This window comes from Ochotona princeps, chromosome 6 (assembly GCF_030435755.1).
Source record: "Ochotona princeps isolate mOchPri1 chromosome 6, mOchPri1.hap1, whole genome shotgun sequence".
Lineage (NCBI taxonomy): Eukaryota > Metazoa > Chordata > Mammalia > Lagomorpha > Ochotonidae > Ochotona > Ochotona princeps.
In genome coordinates this window covers 14896484-14913899 of record NC_080837.1, presented here as the reverse complement: position 1 = coordinate 14913899, position 17416 = coordinate 14896484, and the positions used below count along the sequence as shown (strand labels likewise).

The window sequence follows — 17416 nt, the reverse complement described above, 5'->3', positions numbered from 1 at the left end:
CTAGAGGATGTGCATAGGTTCGATTAGAAATAGCCTCACCTGTCCACTCAAAGGATGCACTCAAACTCAGGAAGGGCAGCAAAAGCAAGACTTTTTTTTAGTTGTCTTGCAAGATCAGAAAGCATACAATGGTTCATAGCAAGCTATTTATTCTCCAGCATGCAGGCCCCTCCCCCAAGTTCCTCACTGGCTGAGTACTAAAGGGTTACAATCTTCCCAGCATTTGCTTCAGCTATTCTGGCCATGCCTCACATCCTGCTTGTCTGAGAACCTCCCAAGGTTCATGTAACCTAGCTGTTAAGCTAACCAGCCCCTTGCAACTTTCCCCACAAGCTATTATTGCTAGCTAGTTATCTCCTCAGAGCTAAACACCTTGCTTTGAAAGTGAACTTCTCATAGATTCTATGCAAAACGCTGAGCAATTGTATATAAGGGACTTGAGCATCTGTAGATTTTGATATGGTGAAGTAGTGGGGTGTTCTGATGCAACTGGTGCTGCCCACACTTTTTCACTTTGATTTTGAAGTCAGGGGTCCCTGATGTTTTCTGTGGAAGGGATGCAGACAAGGGTGGCAGTGAGCAGGCAGCAGGGATTGGGGGAGCATTGTCTTTCATGGCATGAACTCCAAAGCATTTCCCTAACCCCCACCAGGGGCTTTCTTTTTCTGAAAGAGGTAATACTGCACCCTTTCCACCTGCAGCCACCTTCACCGCACCTCAGAAGCCACCAAAGGAGCTGGAAGAAGAAACAGACTTCCACAAGAAGCAAAAAGCAAAGGTATTCACACCCACAACTACAGAAAGGAGACTGTTTTTACAACATGCATTTGAGATTCTTGGATGCACCCACCTGTTGCAGAGCTGTACCCTTCCCATGGAAACAACTGCTGTTTCTCCAGAGGCTGAATGGTTGCACAAGTCCACTTCAAGTCAGCTGATGGTGACACCATCAGTGGGGTCTGAAAAATTCACAGAACAACTTGGTGAATCCCTCCCAGGGTTGGCCAGAATGCCAGAAGCCAGGGATACACTAGCTGCTGTGCACAGGCCCTTTCTTCTCCATCCTTCACCCAGTGGGCCCTGCAGAAGGGACATAGGCAGCTTCTGATTAGAGCTATTGGTGTAAATATTGACTTTGTCCAACTCTCTCCTGACCAAAGAGAACTTGGAAATCTGTGCCTGGTTGTCTAAGGGATGCCTGGCAAGAGGGGGTAGACTGGACCAGCAGAGGACAGTGGGGACATTGGGGACAGTGTCCTGAGCCTTCTGTGTTTAATAGAATTGCCCACCAAGTGTCATTTTGATTTAATTCTCATTTCTTATTGCAGGGGAAAGGCAGAAGGTCAAGAGGATACCATACTAGAAAGGTCTGTGATTTGTGTGACTTACTGGAATTTGGGGTCTGTCACCTGATGTCCCTCTCTTTGTCCACAGGGCAAATGGATGGGGGGCCATCTGATAGCTCGAGATGACCACAAAGCTCAGTTGTGTTTCCCTCATTGAAAAAAAGAAAGAGAGAGAGAGAAAGAAAGAAGGAAAGAAAGAAAGAAAGAAAGAAAGAAAGAAAGAAAGAAAGAAAGAAAGAAAGAAAGAAAGAAAGAAAGAAAGGAAGGAAGGAAGAAAGAAAGAAAAGCCATGGTTCATCTAAGGGCAAAAACCTTTCTCCAGCCTCTATCAGAGCGGAGTTGCTTGCTAGGCTTCAGGCCAAGCCACTGATTCCACTGATTTAGCATCCTTAGTATCTAGCCAAATCACACCCGTCTCCAATTAGAGATTGCCACCTTTGAAACTATAAAACCTATAAAAGAAATAGAGTGCAAAAATGCACTCAACCGTGTCCTGGCATGCATCTGCATGTGTGCACACTTGCCTGAAATGCACCCATACATGAGTGTGTGTGTATGAAAGACAGAGAGAGAGAACACACGTGAATAATGTCATAGGTAAAAGTTTGGGATTTAGACTTAAGCTGGTCACAATGAAGATAAAAAAAAAAATTGGACAAATGAAAAAGTCCCCAGAACCTGGCAAGTCTGTGCTAGCAAGGAACATTCCCCTGGATTCCAAAAAGGTGACAACAGCCCTGGAGGCCAAACAGAGAGGAGCTGGATTCTCCTCTTGGCAGCCAAGTAACTGTGAGGCAGTCACTTGGATTCTCTAGACCTCTCTTTTCCTCCTCTCACCAAATGGAGTGATGTCTCCTTTCCCCCAGGACTGCTGCAAGGATCAGACGGGTTCAGGGGTATGGAAGCACCATGCAAACACACAGCAGTTGCTACCATAACTCACCAGTCCATCAAAAAAAATGGATCTATAAAAATTGTGCATCTCTATGGGGACCATGCAATGTTTTGATATACTAATTAATTTTAAAAAGCCATCTTCTAGGCTTAGCTTTCCTTTTTTTAAAGATTTATTTATTTTTATTGGAAAGTCAAATAGAGAGGAGAGAGAGAGGAAGATCTCCCATCTGATGATTCACTCCTCAAGTGACTGCAACAGCCACAGATGAGCTAATCTAAATCCAGGAGCCAAAAGCTTCTTCCAGGTCTCCCACACGAGTACAGGATTCCAAGGCTTTGGACCATCCTCTACTGCTTTCCACGGTCACAAGCAGGGGTGGCTGGATGGGAAGCGGGGTCGCTGGGACATGAACTGGCACCGATATGGGATGCCAGCACTGCAGTCAGAGGACTACTGTGCTATGCCACCATACCTGCCCTAAGTTACTTTGTTTCTTTCGTTTCTTTCTTCTTCTTGTTCTTCTTGTTCTTCTTCTCCTCCTCCTCCTCCTCTGCCTCCTCTTCCTCCTCCTCTGCCTTCTCCTCCTCCTTTTTTAAGATTTATTTATTTGAAATGCAGGGTGATGAGAGGATCACACACAGAGAGAGAGATAGGCAGAGAGAGATATCTTTGATCTACTAGTTCACTCCCCATGGCCTTAATGTCAGGAACTAGGCCAGGCTAGACCTCCCATGTGGGTAACAAGGACCGATGGACTTGAGTTATCTGGTGCTGCTTTCCCAGGTACATTAGTAGGAAGCTGAATCAGAAGGGAAGCAGCCAGGTCTTGAACTAGCTCTCCAGTTTGCTGGTGTTACAAGCAGAGGCTTAGAGCACTGCACCACCAGGCCTCTCCAGGCCCTGCATTCTAGTGGGAGCAGCAGTCACCCATTTTCCAGGATAAGGAGCCCCACCTTTCCCACCATGCCTTCAGAACTGTGAGGAAGGACAGGGCTACATCAGCCATGAGGATCTCATGCATTCCTTGAGAATTAGACAGAATGCTCGCAGATACACTGATCAGTACGAGATCCTTCCTCTTGCCTCCTTTCACTTTGAATTGAAAGAAACTACCAGCCGGGCTCTGCACAGCAAAGGTGACATGTGATTTGATACGCCCAAAGGCATAATTTGTCTGGAAAGTTTATAGCTGCTGATGTCCACTGAGCATGCCCCATGGGCATGACCCTGGGGACTTTCCATACTCATGGACCCCTCCTAACTGCCCCTGGAACCTGCACACCATTAAAGCCTCATTGTTCCTCAATCAGAGGGTAAGAGATTGAGTCATAGTTCTCCCCACAGACCTTGCCAGGATCTCTGCTCCAGGGCCAGTTTTTCAAATATTGCTCCTATTGGTAGCGCTGTCACTGGGGCAGCAAGCGTGCAGGGAGTGCTCCCTGGGTCACAGGCAAACAGTCTCACTGGGATTTCACAGCATCTCCAGATGCAGGGACCACTCTTGTTTCCATTTCCTGGGGGAACTGGATACCGACAGGTTAAGTCATCCAACTGGTAAATGTCACAGCCACCATACAAAAAGGGGCTATGTGACAACCAGAGCCTCAAGGCATTAGGGACTTTAAAAAGTCTTGATTATTTTGGATGGAAATCTTTGTAAAAAATTGTTACATCTCAGCCTAATATCACGTGTTGAGTAACCAGATTGACATACACAGTCATCAGTGTTCATGTCATATGCGGTTGTAGCCGTGACCTCTGCCATCACATCTGCCATGGGGAGACTTTGGTGGCCTTTTCTGTCTTGTAGGTATGTTCATCAAATAAACTCAGGAAGTTAAGTCCACTTGAGTCGGTCAAATTCAACCCAAGGATCCAAAATATGAAACAAAATAAAACAATGACCCAGATAGAGTTTGTGACCGTTGTTTCAAGAATTCAGGGCAGCTTGATTTTTAGGAACCTAATAGAAAACTTTGAAGTTTTGAGGCCAGAAGTTGGCACAGCAGTTAGGACCCTGCTGAGGGTCCCCGCATCCCATCCGAAGGGTCAGTGTTTGCATCCTGGCTTCGCTCCTGAAGTCCCGAGTCCTGCTTCACCCTAAAGCACACCCTAGGAGGCAGCAGTGCTGGCTCCAGTACGTGGGTCTCTGTCACCCACATGGAAGACCCAAATTGTATTCCTGGCTCCCAGCTTTGATGTGTCCTGGGTACAGCTGCTGCTGACATTAAGGAAGTTAATGAACAGATGGGATATCTCTTTTGTTCTCTGCCTTTCATGTACAGTTTTAAAAATTTTTTTAAGATGCAAGCTTTGTATTTTAGTTCCCTCCTTAAGGTAGAACCTCTTGGCAAAAGCCTGTGGGCATTCTGGAATCTGCAGAGCTCCCTCCCCCACTTTCCCTCCCTCAGAGCTCCAGAACACAAGTCCACAAAAGATTCTGGGGACCACAGTACAGCTCTGTGTTGGAGGCCCAGTCCACCTGGTTGCAAGCTCTAGTTTCAGCATTCACTCATTCACTCCTTGCTTCATTCATCCATCCATCCAGCTCATCGTACTGCTCTGTCATGCCATTGGAGATGGTAGCTTTGGATTGGATGCTCCAAAGGCTTGTTTAGAAAGTGAGACCCACTCCAGGAGTGGAGCCTAGCGGTTACAATGCCCACATGCCACATGGAAGTGCCCGAATTTGAGTCCCAGCTGTGGCTGCTGACTCCAGCTTTTTACTGATGTAAACCCTGGAAGGCAGCATTTGATGGCTCAAGTCCTTTGGTCATTGTTACCTACAGGGGAGACTTGGATCAACTTTCTATCTCCCGTCTTCAGTCTTGGCTATTTAAGGGCACCTGGGGAGAGAGTCATCAGGTAGAAGCTTGCTGTCTGTCTGTCTATCCATCTATCTGTCTGACTCTGGCTCTCAAAATAAAAATACAAAATGAATAGCCCTGGAGGGATGACAAAACAACTCAGACAGAGGTAGGACATCAAAATTAGAAGTAAATTTAGAAGTAACATCAAAATTGATGCCTTAGTGGACAGGAACCCCCCACAGAAGTGGTTTTCCAAGGTCACACAGAAGGGTAACAACAATCTAGTTTTCAGGTTCCCCACTTCGGATTCACCACTCTTCCAGCACACTGGCTTGGCTCATGAGCATGGTCAGGGAATGAATGGAGAATTGTGCACAGTGAGGGGTACGGGCATTGGTGCTCTAGACTCAGGGGACAGGGTAGGAAGGAGTGTAATTATCACTGTAGTTTTGCAGAGTTCTCTCATTTGTCTTTTACAGATGAGAAGATCTAGATTCAGAGAGGGTAACCACCCACCAAAGAGTATACATACCAGGGAAGGATAGGGATTCGATCTGAACCCAGGTTAGTTGGATGTCAGGGCCAAGGCTCATTTTCCTGGGCCCATAATAGCAGATCACATGAAAAGCAAGGCCAGTGACCTTCAAGGTCTCTTGTACTCAGAAAATCAGGGCTATGATTTGCTGACTTGCTGAGCCCAAAGTCAGCTACACTTTCTGAATATAGTGTTTAACTTTTGAATGGTTCCCGAGAGCTGGGTTCTTGATGTCTATTCTGAATGAAGCTCAACAGATCATGTACCCTCAATGAAAATTCAAGAACAGGGTCAGACACATGGCACCCTGATCTTGGGAATAATCAATATATATTTTTTTCTTTTGCTTCATCTCTGTGTGTTGTAAACATCATCCTGCCTTCCTGTTTTTTTTTAAACTATTTATTATTTGAAAGGCAGCGTGGGAAAGATGGAGACATGCACACACATCACACATAGATCTTCTATCTTCCCGTTCACTCTCAAAATCCCTACAATGCCTGGGGCCAGGCTAGACTGAAGCCATGATCCAGGAACTCCATCTGGATCTCCCACACAAAGGGCAGAAAACCAGGCATTTAAACCATCATCTACTGCTTTCCCAGGCACATTAGCAGGGATCTGGGTTGGACATGCAATTCCAAATGACACCCTGATATTGATGCAGGTGACCCAAGTGGTAGTTCAATCGTTATGCTATAACACCCTCCCTTACTTTCCTGGATTTTTTTTCCTTTGTCTTAAATTTAGAATTTTCCCTAAATAATTGCTCCAGAAACTCTCAAAGTTACCTAATTAGTGATTACACTCTGCAAATGTGGAAGAGCGTTTCCCCAGCTAGTTGACTCAGTTAGTTAGAGCAGGATGCTAATAATCAAGCCACAGCCACAGGTTTGGGCTCCGTGCAGGCTGATCAGTGGGTGCAGGTGCCTCAGGCAAAGGTGTGGCTGCCGTCCCCAAGAAGACCTGGTACAGTGGTCACGTGTCAGCAACTCTCTCCATCCGCAGCAGGAGGACCCGTTCTGCTATTGAATGGGTACAGCCACAAATGGGAGTGCAGTCCACTCCTAGAAGGGTGGAATCCAGGGAAAGTGAGAGTGGGGAGCAAGGAAGAGGAGGTGGGAAGAAAGGAGGGGGTAATTGGAACCCGACAGGTTGGTGGAGCTAAACCAGAAAAGGAGAGTGACAGAAGGCACTGGCCGTGACCTTTAATCAGGGCTCTGTCTCCTGGCAGGCTGGGAAGCATCTCCAGCTTCCACCTGCTCCGTGGGGCTCACACTGCTGATGCACTGCTTTAATTTGGAAAGCCTTCCTCTGGAGAGGCATGGCTTTTTCTTGCTCCGAGGCTAAAGTGCTCCCGAGTGTGGCATTCTCTGTGACAGATGTACCACCGTTATGCTTTAGCTGACTCCAAACCCACAAACTTCCCAAGGCCGTGGTGGTCTATTTGATGTCCAAGAGCGGGGGTCTCCTTCGAGAGCCCATCTTTGCTGGCATAGCCTCCAAGAAGATGGGGAGGTGTATAATCCCTTTGTTGTGAAGCAGCCTCCAACCCCCAACCCCCAACCCCCAACCCAAGACTCTTATTTGATAATGCCTGAACCTACTTGTGCTGATGGGCATCGACAGTGCCCGACCCAGCTCCCAGAAAGGCACTGCCCACCGGAACCTCTCCCAAGGCTGCTCCATTTTTTCACAGGGCATTCTATCTCCATGTGACTCTCTGTAAAGATAAAGAATGTCAAGAATATTTGAACAACTCCAAAACTACAAGATTATCTGGCAACCCTCCCAGCCATGGCTTTGCTTCTTACAGGAATCTAAGATCATTGAGGATGGGCTCCCACACGGGACTGGCAGGACCAGCCAACTCTGTCCATGCCCATCTGTGATGGTTTTGTGTGTCTGTTTCTCCATGATGAAGCTCTGTCGCTCTCTCTGACCGCTAACCTTCTCATTACCAGAACCCGTGCTTGAAGGGAGGCGGACACATTACCATGGACCACTTCCACTGGAACATCTGCCATTTGTCTTCTACCGGGGGCTGCCGCAGCCCCTGCCAGCCCAGGCGCAGCGGAAGGGACTGTTACTTTTCCAACTCGCTCATATCCATCCAAGAAGGAGGAATTAATTTCCACCTACCAAACAGTTCTCTTCTCTCTCTCTCTCTCCTCCTCCCTCCCCATGACCAGATCACAGAGGGTTAGAGTTTTGGAAGAAAGACTTTCCCACCTTTCTCGTATTAAGTTGCAAACATACTAAAGCTTCATTGCTATTCAAGCAAATTCCCCCTTGTAGACCCAACACTTGCTTTTCAATATTTTCATTTGAGACAACAATCTAATTATTCCATTGCCAAGAACCTGAGAAAAGGAAACAAAAATAATCTGAAGGGCTGTGCTAATTGGTTTATAACCCCCATGTTTGCATATCGTGCTTTTATGGTGAATACGTTTCTTGGTTCACTTTGCTCGTAGATAGCCTTCTATCTTGAATGGATTTGGATTATTACTCTTTGTTAACACTGAGTAAAGACAAAACAGGAGTTGTTTAAAGCAACAACACTCAGCACAGTACTGGGGCATCACAGAGAGCATTATAATCCTACAGTTAGAGGTGTGCTTATGCCAAGAGACTTCCACAAAGTTGTGGAGAATGGAATTGAAAGATAAGCTTAATTTGATGTTGAGGTGTTGGAATAGCAGCTCAACAGGCTGATCTTCTGCCTTCAAGTGTCGGCAGCCCATGTGGGCACCAGTTTGTGTCCTGGCTGCTGTACTTCCCGTCCAGTTCCCTGCTTGTAGCCTGGGAAAGCTTGCGGAAGATGGCACAAATTCTGCATCCTACACCCATTTGGAAAACCAAAAGAAAGCTCCTGGTTCCTGGCTTAAGATCAACTTATGTCTGGCCATTGTGGCCATTCAAGAAACAAACCAGTGGCTGAAAAATCTTTCTCTCTGTGTGCCTCCTTCTCTCTGTAAATCTGACTTTCCAATAAAAACAAATAAATATTTTTAAAAATATTTGTGTGGAAAAAAAAATTAAAGTTCATGCGTGGTTTTCTCTATAACATGCCCCTTCAGTGAGCTTTCTGAGGCCCTTTCCTGCAGTAGATAGGACATGCCAGCTTTTGCAGGGGCACGTGGGACCTGGAATCTGCACCTTCTTCTGTGCCCGCCTCAGGAACAGCTAACCACCAGGCAGGGTGTCCTTTCCCCAGTACCTCAGCTTTTCGTCATTGAAATTTAGTGCTTTTGCAGGGCATAACAAAATTTCCAAGTTTATAAGTGTAGAGGTGACATTCCGTGTTGCCATTATCATCCATACCTCTTCTAATTAGATTTTGAAAAGACCAATCTTTATTTGAGAGGGAGCCAGATCGATACACAGGCTGAGAAACAGACAGAGCTGTGATGCACTGGGGCCACAGCCAGAGTCCGAAGCTGCAGTGCAATCCTGGGTGGTCACCTGCAGCCTTCCAGCATCTGAATGGGTAGGAAGCTAGAACCACAGCAGCTGATGCTGGCTGTGGAAGATGCAAGTGTGTTATCTGCCTTTACTGCCAGGCTAAAGGCCTGCTCCCCAACGACCTTTGTTCTAGCTTCCTTTTTCTATATTCTGTATACAGAAGGAAAAAAATGTCTACTGTCACATTCTTATAGGAAGCCTTAAAACATCCATCAATACAGAGGGGGGGGGGGATGAAAAACAAATGCTTCCTTGATTTTATTTGTGATTCTGATCTACCTGGGAACAGCCCCAGATATGTCCCTATGAATTCTGACAGCAGAGTTAACGAAAGAGCAACCTGGAAAACAACAAAGTTGTGAACACACAACATAAGAGTCCTTGTAAAATTGCTCCAGATATTGAGACTGGCATCATGGCATAGGAAGCTAGCTAATCCTCTGCCTGCATGCAACCCTGGCATCGCATGTGGGCACTGGTTCATGTCCCAGCTGCTTTACTTACCATTCAACTCCCTGCTTGTGACCTGGGAAGCAGAGGAGGATGAACCACATGGAAGACCCTAAAGAAGTTCCTGGCTGTTGGCTTTAGATCGGCTCAGCTCCAGGTATTGGTGACATTTAGGGAGTGAAACGGGGTGGGAGATCTTTTCTGGTCTGTCTCTCCTCTCTATAACTCTGCCTTTCAGATGACCATAAATACATTTTTAAAAATGACTCCAGATATTAAATAGAGTAATTATCAAAGTGAGAACCAGTCAGGAAGTCAGCTTTTTTTAAGTTAGGCATTTTTACTTACTTATTTTTAATTTTTATTTGAAAGAATTACACAGAGAGACAGAGACAGAAAGATCATCCATCTGCTGGTTCACTCTGTAAATGACCAGAACACAATGTCCAGAACTGAGCCAATGAGCCAACTGGCCATGAGCCAAGAACTTCTCCCCGGGATCTCCCACATGTAGGTTCAGGTTCCCAAGGCTGTGGGCTATCCTTACTGTTTTCCCAGGCCACAAGCAGGGAGCTGGATTGGAAGTGGAGCAGCCAGGACATGAACTGGCGCCCACATGGGATGTTGGTGCTTGAGGGTGGAGAATTAGCCAGTTGAGCCCACATGCTAGGGCCTCTAAGTATATTTGTCTGTCTGTCTGTTTAAACCCTACACCCTAAATCTGTTACAGATTTAGTCAGCTCTTCATGTTAAGATCAGAATGTTTTAAATCAATCCTGGGATTCCCTAACTCCCCGTCACTGAGGGGTGCATGATGAGACTGCATGTATCTCAACCACTCCTTTAAGGAACTCGCAGATCCTTTATGACTGGCCCTACTTTTTTCTCCACAGAGCATGAAGATCATGACACCTTGCAGATCTCTGAAACCCCCATGGGAATACGACTTTCCCATCTACAATGGCACCATAGACAAGTCAGACCCAGACTTCCTAGCGTTCAAGGAGCGCTTCAGCTCAGCCTGGGGAAGCATATTCTCCGTGCTGGAGCACCTGCAGAAGTTTCTCCAGGATTACAGCATCCCGGAAGTGAAAGTGAAAGGGACAGCTCTGGTGGCCCTCCTCCCTCAGATTGAGCTGAAAAACAAACCGTCACGCCTGGACCTCCTGTCGGTGCTGGAGAACCCAGACCGTGTGCAAGTGCTGCTGAATGTCCCCGGGCAGAAGTTCAAAGGCCGGGAGGGCAAGATGAATGCCGCCGTCAAGATCCAGGCCACGTGGAAATGCTTCAAGGAGCGGCGGCTCTTCCTCCTGCACCGTGCGCAGAAGTGGGCTTCGGGCGTGATCGCCATCGCCTGGCTGCTGCACTGCCACAAGACGCGGCTGAAGGCCATCCTGAGGGAGTCCCGACAGAGGCACCTGGAGAATTTCCGCATCCGAGCCAAGGTGCCAGCTGTCGAGGCAGCCCTGCTTTGCTAAACATTTCTTGCTTGAGCGAGCGCCATATTTTGTCTCTTTATCTTTCTCTCACCAACCACCCTCCTTCTCCACCTATCGTGCTTTCCACTCCCCTCCATCAACTCTACATCATATATATAATATATATAATATATTTTTTGCATCATATTTTAGCTTTCCTTGGGAATCTGGATTCTGCCCCTGCTAAAATCTGTTGCAGTTTTTCCATAGCGTAGAAAAAGTCCCTTCACTTTCACTACTACAGTAGCTCTGTCAGAAAAATCAATATGTTCACTGTGTTACCTTCTCCCCCTATCTATACCTTCTGGCACTTTCATTTGCTAAGGGGATGGGGAAAAAAAAGAAAAGAAATCCTCTCTTATCTCCATGGCTGTCACCACTTTGTCAGAAAGTATTTAAGTTTTCAGACAGCCTTTTAATTAGTGCTCACAATTTCATTTATGTTTGCTTTCTTTTTTTTTTCATTCATATTCTGTTAATTAAGTGAGCTGTCTCTAATCTTCCCCTGCCAGTAGCATCATGTAGCCACCTAATTAAATTAATTGGGGAAGATGTTTTAAGTATGTAATTAAATCAATTAATATAATTTATGCCTGGCTTAACTGTACAGTGGGAAAAAAACAGCTGAAGTTTGACTAGATGAATCCACTACAGCTCCCTGTCACTGATCAATGCTCCTCTTGATTTTCAGCATCTGGCAACCAACTGGAATCGCATCAGGACCTCCAAGAGGACCATTATCCATATCCCATCATTAGGTATAACACTTTTGCCTGCAAATCTAACAGCAACCTCTATTACCCACCACATTATGGCTCCTTGATTGAGTTCAAGGAAGGCCCCTTGTTTTATTCAAATTGGTCTCGGCAGGAAAATGTTCTCGACATGATGAGAGTAATAACACAGGGCCCTCGCTCGAAACGGCGTTTAATTTGGGGATTAAGCAAATAAAGTCATTATGCGGGGGGCTACTATTCCGCGGAGAGGTGATTTGCCGTAATTCGCTTTCATCTGTATGAAATGAACTAAAAAGTTGTATTTTTTTTCCTCCCGCTCTCGGAAATAACAGATAATGTTTTCGATCTTCCTTTAATGATAGAACAGCCCAGGCCTGGGTGTGTTGCAGCGGTTAGCGCCAATAAGCCGGGAGATGGCTGGTACACTGTTTTTAATCAAATGTGCAGTCAAAATGATAAGCTACATTCTCTGAAATTATTTAGTTCTAATTACGAGCAGATGGGATGCTTTATTTGCACCTAGGGCGCCTGAGCAAAAGGAAATGCTGTGTGAACAAGAATAATTAAGAAGTTGAATAGTGTTTTTTGCGCTTAAATAATCTGCAGTTTCATGTTAATTAGCACTAATGTAATTATTTAATTACATTTATGAATTGGGGGACTCAAAAAGCTGTTGCCTGCAACACAGTGGTGAGATAGGTATGCCAAGATGACATGGGGACTCTCCGAGTTTTGCACTGGAAGTGTTTTTCAAAGCACGAGCTGCTGTCAAAATGTTTGGCATTTGTTTGCCTGCTGGTTTATTATGTTTTGTTTTTGTGTCTACCTGGTGTGTCGCACATTTCCCAAGTTCACTTGATAGAGTTCTGACAAATGACTGAGCCCACAGGACTCTCTGTATCCCATACCAGTTCTTTGTTCAGGCCTTGGAATCAGAGCCATTCACTGAGTGATCTGTTGTAACAGAATTCAGGATTGCCATTTATCTCTGCTCCTGTATGAGTGTACCTGTTTGCGTGCTTGTGTGTAGTGTAGACACGCGATCCACTTGAGTAGTTACAAGAGAAGAAAAAAATAAAATGATATCTAAATATAACAAAGATTATTTTTTAAATTAACAAAATATTAACAGCAACAAAGGAATACAAATTGTCCTAGTTGCTAGGGTACATACTTAGATCTAAGTGTCTGTAAGAAAGTTAAGAAAAGGCTTCATTTGCCTACGGTCTTCCGTGTTTGAAGTCCGTGCATGTAAGTGAGGCAAGACAGATCTGAGTTTCACTCTAACTTGAGCTTTTGTTTTGGTTAGACTACTTTTGCACACAAAATTAGTTCACACACAGAAATTGCACTTGTAATTGATTGCAACTAGAGAGGCTAATTGCAGACCCAATTAACTGACTCAAGTCCTTCGAATCAGGTGCGAGAGCCTTTGCTTCTGCAACTAATTGTGAACCTGACCCAATATCAGGCGGGATAGTCTGGGTTTTTCTCTTGTTTTTTTTTTTTTTTTTTAATTCAAAACACAAATCAGAAATAGGGCTCTCATCCTGCACTGTTGATAACCACTAAGATGTTAAAGACACCATTTCCAGAAATTTCTTCTTTCTTGCATTCCCCTCTCTGATACACACACACACACACACACACCCAATCCTCACCCTCCCATGCAGTTAGCCATGCAGAGAAACCTGCTCCATGGCATCCCCGCAGAATGAAGCAATAATGAAAAGTAATGGCAATGCAAACTGAGAAGTAATTCTAAATAACATTGTCCTAGAACTTCAAGAGACTAATGAAATGGGAGGCTAATCTGGCCAATGACATGAGAGTTAAAAAGCATTGTCTTAAATCTGATATTATAGCCAGTTTTCTTATAGATGCACATAATCGGTTTATATTCATGCATCTTAGATAGAAAGATGGTAGCTGGGTAGATTATAGAAATATAGGTATGAGTCTTCCCATATTGTAATAATTTTTGCCTGCTAAAGAAAAACTGCTAACTACGCAGTGTTGGAGATAAGAACAAGTTCACGTACTTTTCTCCAGCAAGCATTTAGGAATGCCAGCAATACACATTCACAAGAGAATAACACCTGAGCATGTAGCATTTGTTTCCTCACTGTGTGCTTTAGGTTTCAAAAAATAATTTGTGGACATTAAGTTTAAATAACCTTAAGCATCTGTCTTAAACCTATCCCACAAAATTCTCAAACTACATCTTTTCTTAAGATGTGCGACAGTGTTTTTTTCTCTAGGCCACGTCCCCGGAGAATATTCCGGAATTTCTGCAACATGCAACCTGACTTCATTTGTCTTGCGCCAGAGGAACTGTCCCACATAATTCATAAAAAACGAAAGTGGATCGAAGGGCAGCCAGTATGTTATTTTTTGCTTCCAAATACACTGCAATACAAAAATCTATTCATAGTCATTTCATTTCCAGAGCTGAGACGAATTCACTTTTCAAAATCAGAGGGTAGGATTTGTCATGTTCAGGTAGGCCCTGAAAGGTAATGCCAGCCTTGTCCACTGTGTCCCTTTCCAAAGGAAATTTGCTGTAGAATTAGCCCGTGACATAATTACACCACATCACTGGCCAAGCGGGACTGCACTCACTTGTTTGAACCATTAAAATCAAAACGAGGTAGCTGCTGGCCACGTAACACATTGCAGTCGGGGGCATCCAGTGATCTGTTCATGCAGTTTCGGCCTCATTGCTGTAATTGGTTTATCCAGACATCCATAGGCAGAATGGCCCTCCCCTTGAATTCTTAACCACAAAATCACTATCAGGTACCTTTAAATTTATCACTTGATCACATACACATTAAAGCAAATACATAGTGTAGTGCACTCCCCCTCAAAAGGTGGAGTTGTGAGTTGAATCGATGATTACGTATTTCAGGTAGTGGTCCTAGATAGAAAAGAGATTACTAGCTGTTTTTAAGCTGCAGGATAAATGGGACTGCTGTTGACTAATTGTCCAAAGAAACCAATTGGCCTCATAATTCAATCGGGAGCTAAAATATCGTCTTTTCCAAAATGGATAGGCAGCTCTCTTAAGTGGATATTACATATTTTTATCATCTTTATTGATGAAATACAATTATAGAAAAATCATCTACCATGGTTCATAGCAGGACTAGAATAGGAGTGTCTATTTTAAGTAAGATCTATCAGTCAAATAAGAAAGAATCACAACAAAGAATCCCAACTCCTATAGAAAAAGTGGAAGCCTAAATTTAAAAAAAAAAAAAAAAGGTTTTTTTTTTTTTAAGCCAACCAACTAATTCTGCTTCCAGTCTCTTTAACCAAGTTATGCCTGCCCCACCAATTTCTAATCTGACCCCTGTACTACCTGATTGCAGGACATCATTTGGTACCTTGTGGAAACCCAGAGGTATTTTTTTTTTTAATCTATAGAGATTTGAGAGATGTGCTAAGCACACGACTTCAACGTCCCAAGTAGCTAGGTCCACATCATCCCACTGACCAATTAAGCTCCCAGGGACAGATTTCCCCCTCCTTCTCTTTCTCCTTTACAATAAAAATAGGAGCCCTCTGGAGGTGGATTTTTGTTCTCTCCTCCCTACAGTTTTTTTTTTCATTGCCAATGGATCAACAGCTAAGAGGAGAAGTGCGGAGTTGGACTTCATGTGGTTCTCTTCCCACTCTGGATTCTTTCAGCCGAGGCTACTCAGTGGTTAGTTTGTGGTCTCCAAAATGCTCCATTCCATAAAAATCGTGGAGTCATGTATTGCAAAGCCCATGAAAACATTTCTCAGCTGATCTGTCCCATTGCCAAAGGCCACTAGGAAGGATAGGAAAAGCTGGTGCCAGCAGTTATCCTGGCAGTTAAGGCAAGGAGAAGGATGCTCACACCATCCCACCAGAGGGCTTGGGTTCAACTTTGGCTCTCTCTTCAGAAGCCAGCTTCTTGCCGATGCACAGCTGGGAGGCAGCAGGCGATGGTTCAAGTAGTCAGGGTTCTAGGTTCCTGACTTCAACTCAGCCTCAGACCAAGCTGTTGCAGGCATCTGAGAGTGAACTAGTGAAGGAGAGCTCTCTCTCTCTCGGGACTGCCGCCCCCACCCCCCCCCAAAAAAAAAGTGTTCACAAGACAGTTTGTGACGAGTGAGAACTGTGAGGACTTGAACTCACCTCTCCACATGAAACAGGGCAAGACAAAAAGAAGCCAAGGGTATAGTGCTAAAATCACATTTTTCTGTGCCTGTGACCACATCAGCACCTTTTTACTTTCACATTGTTCATTCTGCCCACTGGACTGGGAAATAGGGACTTTCAGTCAAGCCTTTGCAGCCTTCAGTATACATCAGTAGGGAATCTTTCACTTTGCAGTGCTGGTGCTAAGCTGGATCCTTGGGACAGGTGCACCGCTAACATCTCCCAGATAGCAGGTCTAAGAAATGTCCTGATGTTTTGAGAATGGGAGCAAAATACACTCAACTAGAATTAAAACTTATTCACCTAAGTAACCCAAATCAACACTCATTCCGATAACCCTATAATATGAAATGATGTAATTTGTCTTGAGTTCTGGGAAGTGATGCCATGAAATAAGAAATAACATTGAGCCTGGTGTCAGATGACACCATCCCGCAGGCCTGATACCAGGATGTGCTCTAAAATGAATTTTTGCACAAACTAGGAGGAAGCTATCTCCTTTCTCTCATCCAGGTACTAACCAGGCCCGACCCTGCTTAGCTTCCGAGATCAGATGAGATCAGGCACGTTCAGGGTGGTATGGCTGTAGACGCTATCTCCTTTCTTAACAAAAGATAGGGAAAGATTTGTCCACTGGTTCTCAAACTTTCTAGTGTCAGGACCGCTTTCATTGGAACAGTCACTGGAGATTTTCAGAGTGTTGATTTAAGTGAATTATATCTCATTGTTTCCTATTTTAGTGACAACAGGGAAATTTTTAAAAATTTTTAGCAGAGGAGTAAATTCTGGTGTTATGCAGTACAGTGACTATAGTTTACATGGATTGATTATGTTTTACGAAAAGCTAGAGAAGAGCTTAAAGGCTTTAAAAATGAAGAAATGACAAGTGTATCAGGAAATAGAAATGCTATTTATCCTTATTTGACCATCACACATTGTATGCATGTATTGAATTATCACATACCCCATAACTATGTACAGATAATCATATATCAGCTTAAAATCAATAAAAATAGCTAATAACTTATTTTAAAACAATAGTAATAAACCCATGATTAATGTTAACCTAGATAACATATTTTTAAATAGAAAGGTAACTATTTTCCAAAGCAACAATAACAAAAAAGTATTTAATGAGAAGAGTAACGGTGTCTGACAAGTTTGCAGATCTCTTGCTAGAACTCAGTCGAGGTCTCGCATCTCTGCATTCAGTCTATTGCAGTGTTTGCAATGAAGTAAATGAAGGAAACCTGGCCCTACACAGACACCATAGTTATGTAAAGGAAAAGCATTTTTTAATGTTTTTAAAGTCCTTTCAGATCTTTATGCTGTTTTTCTTTGACATTATACTAAACAGTGATCATTTGAAGCATCAGGGGGTCCGAAATCATTAGTTTAACTTCTTGTATGTCAAAACTCATGAGCGACAATGACTGGAAGAGGCAAATAACATTTTAGGATCCTTTTGAAACTAGTGTTGGCCTGGCCAACCACCCCAAAAGG

The 17416-nt window shown here is 44.2% G+C and overlaps 1 protein-coding gene across 8 annotated transcripts in view; it reads left to right on the top strand.

The window, feature by feature from the left end:
• Positions 1-17416, top strand: part of IQCH (IQ motif containing H) — a 187602-nt gene that overhangs the window by 81858 nt on the left and 88328 nt on the right. For all 8 annotated transcript variants that reach the window (XM_058665635.1, XM_058665632.1, XM_058665630.1 and 5 more), the window contains 4 exons: positions 702-778; positions 1329-1367; positions 10401-10952; positions 11677-11743. In XM_058665635.1, coding sequence (XP_058521618.1) covers positions 702-778; positions 1329-1367; positions 10401-10952; positions 11677-11743 — 735 coding nt within the window. The remainder of the gene's footprint in view (positions 1-701; positions 779-1328; positions 1368-10400; positions 10953-11676; positions 11744-17416) is intronic.